The sequence below is a fragment of the Borostomias antarcticus genome (assembly GCF_949987555.1).
Source record: "Borostomias antarcticus genome assembly, chromosome: 16".
Lineage (NCBI taxonomy): Eukaryota > Metazoa > Chordata > Actinopteri > Stomiiformes > Stomiidae > Borostomias > Borostomias antarcticus.
This window is the reverse complement of record NC_140249.1, coordinates 23,683,500-23,689,886: the sequence shown is the minus strand read 5'-3', so window position 1 is coordinate 23,689,886 and position 6,387 is coordinate 23,683,500. Positions and strand designations below refer to the sequence as shown.

Genomic DNA, 6,387 nt, shown 5'->3' with positions numbered 1-6,387 from the left:
AGGCTCCTCCCTTACTGCATTATCTGTATCATCTAAACCACTGTTGGGTGAGGATCCTATTTTCCACTGGGGAGATGTTTGAGACCCTCCAGACACCATGCTTTTGGAGGGTGATCACACACGTTTTTGAAGCAACTGATTTAGACCAAGAACCAGTGCATGCTTTTCAGGTTTGAGAGTCTGAGCAGTGATCTTCAGGGCTTTACGGCTGCCTGTGGCTGTGTTCGATGGCGAGGAATCAGAGATCCGCCCTGGGAATCCCAACATGAGCTTACACCATCATCCCTGGCTGGTTGATGACCAACTTTCATTCACTACACTTTAGAACAAAAACACAGGGAGAGTACTGTTGGGGAAGAGATGTCCGTTTGAGATTTTGCACACAATGTCGCCGTGTTTGAGGTTTGAGATGTTTGTTTGTGTTCAGAGAGTCGTTGAGTGGCCTTGGAGCAGCACAGGGTCCAGTGCTGGACCTACGGGAGGATATGCCTCTGTTGTACTGGTGCTATTGCATGATGGGAGAATGAGTGCAGGAGCTGGTTGGATGTCATCCAAAGTTTGAAGATAAGACCCGCTGATGTAGGGGGAGACGCTAGTGTTGCCCCTCTCTTTTCAAAAATCTTCAGGTTTTTAATCATGAAATTAAAGGAATCGTCAAAAGAAAATGGAAGTGACTTGTTGGTATATTTGGGGTTTTTAAGATTAGTTTGTAAATAACTCAGAAAATAGTACCGTGACTGCTTTAAGGTCACTAGTGGAAGATGTGAATCCTGTAAAACACCAGTGAAAAGTTAAAGCAGTGCAGTTGTCTTTCGTGCGTGTTTTATTTTGTAAAATATGTGACAGTACTGCCATAACCTGCAGAACGTCATGTTCTCTAGATATATACACATATATAAAGTATGATGTTTACCATATGGATATATGCATTGAATGTTTACACAGAATCTTGAGGAGCAAGTCCCTCTGAACAAAATGGCCGACGAGTTTGTGTCTTCAGACGAAACTGAAGAAAGAAAAACAAGTGTCAAAAAACTAACTTTTTCTAAGTGTCAAAAATGTGTGAACTGATGTTCTCAAACAGTGACTGTGTAAAGGGACAGTACTTTCCTCGCATTTATTTCTAAGTCATTTTTAATGCTTTGGCCACATGATGTTTATCAGCAGTGTTGTTTTCTGATGTGGGGCCAGAGATTGTTCCTGTGTTTTCTCAGAGTGGGACAGAGACCAGCTACGGTTCTCCTGTGGAACAGCTACGTCTCCAACCATGGTTCTCCTGGCTAGCGAGCAGCAATGTTACAGGAGGCCCAAGCAGCGGAGTCCAGGAGTGGTCAGCACAGGTCACAGAATCACATTCCCACCTGAGATCTGTGTTTGTATTGCTCACCCTGGTAGTCACTGTTTGTGTCCTAAGTAAATGTCTTTTGATGGGTCAGAAATAAACACGGATCGCTGTGAATCGATCTGAGGCAGTGATGAGACCAGGAGTGCATTCAGGATCCACCAACCTCCAGTGGCACGACCAATTCAGCAAACCAGTGATGTACTACTCATCTAGGACTGGATGATCCAGTGTGATCTGCCTGCCCTGCTCCAGATGTGGGGGTTAGACCTCTCATCCCTGGTTTGGCTCGGGCCAGAAGGAGAACCTCTCTTGGTTTGACCCCTCGTCTACACCCTCTCTCCACCTTGTCTGAGGGGTATCCCACCTCCTTCCCCTCCTCCTCTGGATGCTATCACTGATCCTAGCAGTGACCTTTCAACTCTTTACTTACCTGATTAGTGATCAACTACAGTACTCCTGTGGGAGGGGTGTGTGGTCTCTCCCCTGCCTTAATGTCTGGCCTCATTCTGGTTCTACCCTTCTTTCAGGAGCACAGTGGTGATTAAGGGGCGTCTATCCAGTTCATGGCTTTTGTCCTTTTTGTTGCATTTGTAAAGGAAATGTACTGCCTTCTGTCTGTGTTAATAATTAAAAGTAACAAACTGTGTAAAAAGAAAGCATAACAGGTCTGTTTGTGCGTATTTGCATTTTGTATGTAAATAAATATATCCAATCAGTCTTCCTTCTCCCTGTGTGGTTTCTTTAGCTCAGGACCATGAGGAAGAGGAGGAAGGCTAGGTGAGAGGAGGAAGAGAAGGGTTAGGGTGAGAGGAGGAAGAGGAAGGCTAGGTGAGAGGAGGAAGAGAAGGGTTAGGGTGAGAGGAGGAAGAGGAAGGCTAGGTGAGAGGAGAAAGAGAAGGGTTAGGGTGAGAGGAGGAAGAGGAGGGCTAGGGTGAGAGGAGGAAGAGGAGGGCTAGGGTGAGAGGAGGAAGAGGAAGGCTAGGGTGAGAGGAGGAAGAGGAAGGCTAGGGTGAGAGGAGGAAGAGGAGGGCTAGGGTGAGAGGAGGGTTAGGGTGAGAGGAGGAAGAGGAAGGCTAGGGTGAGAGGAGGGTTAGGGTGAGAGGAGGAAGAGGGTTAGGGTGAGAGGAGGAAGAGGAGGGCTAGGGTGAAAGGAGGGTTAGGGTGAGAGGAGGAAGAGGAGGGTTAGGTTGAGAGGAGGAAGAGGAGGGTTAGGGTGAGAGGAGGGGCAGTTGCTCGCCCGTCAGAGACCCATGTCATTATTCAGTCAGGTTCACTAAGAAATCAACATGATTCCAGTAGTTCATTATCAAGCTATATAGACTATTCTGGATACATGAAAGCAATAGTTAGATTTGCATAGACCCTCCATGTACTACAGGCCCACCCAGACTGTCTCATAGACCCTACATGTACTACAGGCCCACCCAGACTGTCTCATAGACCCTCCATGTACTACAGGCCCACCCAGACTGTCTCATAGACCCTACATGTACTACAGGCCCACCCAGACTGTCTCAGACCCAACTACAGACCAACCCCAGAAGAAACAAGTCACGAAGCATATTCATCATTTTTATTCATAAATATCACTATTGTAGGAATATAAACCAATTTGAAATCATCCTTGTTAAACAAACACTCCATTGATCATTGCTTGGGAGACTGTGAGAAGCGGTCTGTACCCTGGGATGGTCAATGGTACTGCACACAGACAGAGAACAGGCGGGGGTCTGTACCCTGGGGGGGTCAGTGGTACTGCACACAGACAGACAGACCTCCAGTGTCCTGGTGACCGACAAAGAGGGCCGCTCTCTCTACCAGCCCGAGTGGGATGGGGGGCAGGAGACAGCTCCTGTTGTCAGGGCAACAGATGGAAGGAGGCGTGGCCATGTCTGGTCCTGACCTGCAACCTCACAGGTATAAGAGAGGAAACCGTTCACTTCAATTTGAAGTACAATGTTCTGGACCAGCGCCATTCAGTATAAAAATATTGGTTATCATACTGCAGCAAAAAAGACATTGTCTGAGAAGAAGTCCCTTATTCAAAGCCTCCATCCATAGCCTCCTATATTGCCTGTGCAGCGTTTAAATGATTAAGCCTATTAGTTCACATGAGATCTACTAAATGTTTAATTGTTTATCATCAATACTGGTAAACTATCAAAGGGAAGCTGGGAGGGTGGATTCCATGTCATTCCAGGGAATTATGCAAGAGGGTTGAATTTCACAGGCACTCCAGTTTCAATGGACGAGGTAGCTAGTTTGTACAAACTTTACAGTAACAAATAAGTATTGAATGAAAGAGAAAACGCATAAGATGGAGATAGACATCCGAATGTGGTGGAATATTGCAGTAAGAGTGAATGTTACGAATACTACTATAGTGATAATGTAGATTCCTTCTGCTAATGTGAAGTCACAGTATGGTAGTTATTAAAGGTAATGTAGCCGGCAGTCTCTCAGTGGACATTAACTATCAATAACATCCAGCAGCTTCCACAGAGGATCCCCATCCCAACTCCACCTGGGACGAACTTCCACCTGATTTTCTCCCCCCGGTCAGGTGAACGTTATCTCAGTCATCTGCCAGAGCCCGAGGTTGAGCACCTTCAGGCATGGCAGCTGTGTGATCCGCTCCAGGCCTCGCTTGGTGATCTTGGTGCAGCCGTACAGGTCGATGCCCGTCAGCTGGGTCAGGTGGTCGGCGATCAGCTCCAGCCCCTTGTCGGTGATCCGCACGCACTGGCCGATGTTCAGGGTCTTCAGCTCCTGCATCTGGCGCACCATGCGGTTGATGCCGTCGTCGCTGATGTGGCAGGAGCAGAGCGACAGGGAGCGCAGCTGGTCCAGGCCCTGGGCCAGGTACGCCAGGCTCTGGTCTCCGATCTTGTCGCAGAACGACACGTCGAGGCCGGAGAGCCGCAGGGAGCCCGTGGCCAGGTGCATGATGCCCGTGTCGCTGATGTTGTCGCAGGAGCGCAGGTTCAGGCTGCATAGGTGAGCCATGTGGGACAGGTGGATCATACCTGCGTCAGAGATACCGCCGCAAAAGCTGAGGTTGAGCACTTCCAGTTTGTTCAGGCCCTTGGAGACGTGTTTGAGTGACAGGTCCGTGAGCTTCTGGCAGTCCTGCAGCGTCAGCTGCTCCAGCGAGAGGCACCCTTCGGCGGCGCTGCGCGTCATCCCAGCCAGGTGGCCGATGCCCACGTCTGACACATGCCTGCAGCTCCGCAGGTTAAGGCTCTTCAGCTTGTGCAAGCCCCAGGCGATAAGCAACAGGCCGGTGTTAGTGATATTGCTGCAACCCCCTAACTCCAAGACCTCCAGGTTTTTGAGGTACTGGGCGATCCTCCCCAGGCTCGAGTCTGTGATCTGTTTACAGAGGCTGAGGTTAAGAACGCGCAAGGACGGGATGTCCTGTACGAAGGCATGTCCTAGTCCGTTATCTGTGAGACTGAAGCATCCGCACAGGTTAAGGCTTTCGATGTGTGGCATCCCCTGGATCACGTAACTGAGGCTGCGGCGCAGGCTGAGGATCTGCACCTTCTTGATGCCCCGGACCTGGAGGCTGGGGAACAGGGAAGGGTTGGCTCTGCGTAGATGGAGCTTGGACTCAACCCCCCTCCACACAGACTTGTGGTAGGACGCGTCCCTCCAGGCCGAACACACTTGGGCTACTCTCCCTTTGTCTTTTACATCCAAATAACTAAATATTATGGCTAAGATTTCCGGGAAAAGGCAAGATATGTGAGTCTCCATCTCATACATGGTTGGGAAGAAAGCGCGTGGATGGCTGGCTAGCTGGACTAGCCTGATCCCAATGGGTTTTGAGCTAGCTAGTGCTAGCTGAGGTTAGCTAGCTAACTTGCTAATAGTTGTCAAGTCCGACCAGTCCATGCCACTATCTTCATATGCAAAAGGTCCTGTAGTCTGTAGTTATGCTTCTTATTAAAAAATCCCAGTAAAGATATGTCTATCTTACCAGTTGCCAGCATTGACTGTGTCCCTATGCCAGCCTGCTAGCCAGTTAGCCAGACTAGCTAACTTAGCTAATAACGCACAAAAACAAACTTGAGGTTTAGAAAACTCTGTCGATTCTCGACTGCGAGGACGACTGTTGTTCTTCAAATGGGATCCAAACGGTCGTTCATGTTCAGTATTACATAATTACAATGAGTTTGTTTTGGTCTTTATCATGATAAGTTAGCTCATGTTAGCATGCTAGCTCGACTGTGTTGTGTGTCCGTCAGGGCTTCCTGGGTGATTCCCCTTTGTCTGGTCATTCAAACCGACGACGGGGCAACAACATTCCCTCGGTTTGGAGGGGACAACAAAACAATCCTACTGGTCATCTGGGAACCTTTAGACGTATTATGATGAAATAATTAAATATATTGACCCATACTATTATTCGTACCGTATTGCAAGTTGCAGCTCGCTTCAATTAGAGGTAGGACAATAATTCGTATGATAATCACTTTACAGTTGCTCCCTTATTTGAAGGTTGGTTTCGTCCAACGCTACCGGGCGGGGGGCTGGGTCCAACTCTTTAGAGTTGTTAAGGCTGAGCGACGGTATTATTTAGAAATACATCGTTTTACGGTTTAAAAATATATAACAAAGCCTAATTTGAGAATGTAGACTGTTGTGAGCGTTTTTCTGTGTATGAAGAGAGAGAGAGAGAAAACCCCTGTGTCATATAGAGACGCTCTCTCTCAACGGTTCTGGGTCTACCTGAGTGAGCTAGGCCTACCTGAGAGGAAGACTACCTGAGAGAGGAAGCCTACCTATTTGGGCTGTAGGGTTTGGGCCTATTTGGGCTGTAGGGATTGGGCCTATTTGGGCTGTAGGGATTGGGCCTATTTGGGCTGTATGCAGGGCACCTGCCACCGGCCAAATGCAGGTACAATTTCCAATTGGCAACTAGATTTCGGAAGGCTATCTGAGAAATATATATACTTGGCCGGTCGATTTTTTCATCTACAGTCCCCTTGGCAGGTGACTCACCGTGAGCCAAAAAGTTAATTTTCACCCCTGGCTGT

General features: G+C 48.3%; 2 protein-coding genes across 2 annotated transcripts in view; one reads left to right on the top strand and one right to left on the bottom strand.

Moving 5' to 3' along the window:
• LOC311319147 (ELKS/Rab6-interacting/CAST family member 1-like) overlaps positions 1 to 2,063 on the top strand; it is a 24,540-nt gene extending 22,477 nt beyond the window's left edge. Inside the window, exon 19 of the mRNA XM_084450612.1 lies at positions 1 to 2,063. This exon is cut by the window's left edge and continues 295 nt beyond it. The gene's annotated coding sequence lies outside the window, so the exon portion shown is untranslated.
• A 971-nt stretch (positions 2,064 to 3,034) lies between these two features.
• On the bottom strand, positions 3,035 to 5,523 carry LOC311319140 (F-box/LRR-repeat protein 14-like). The gene has a single exon (XM_084450604.1). It carries the CDS (start codon positions 5,111 to 5,113, stop codon positions 3,905 to 3,907), a length of 1,209 nt encoding a protein of 402 aa, XP_084306730.1. The 5' UTR covers positions 5,114 to 5,523; the 3' UTR covers positions 3,035 to 3,904.
• Between the last annotated feature and the right edge of the window lie 864 nt (positions 5,524 to 6,387).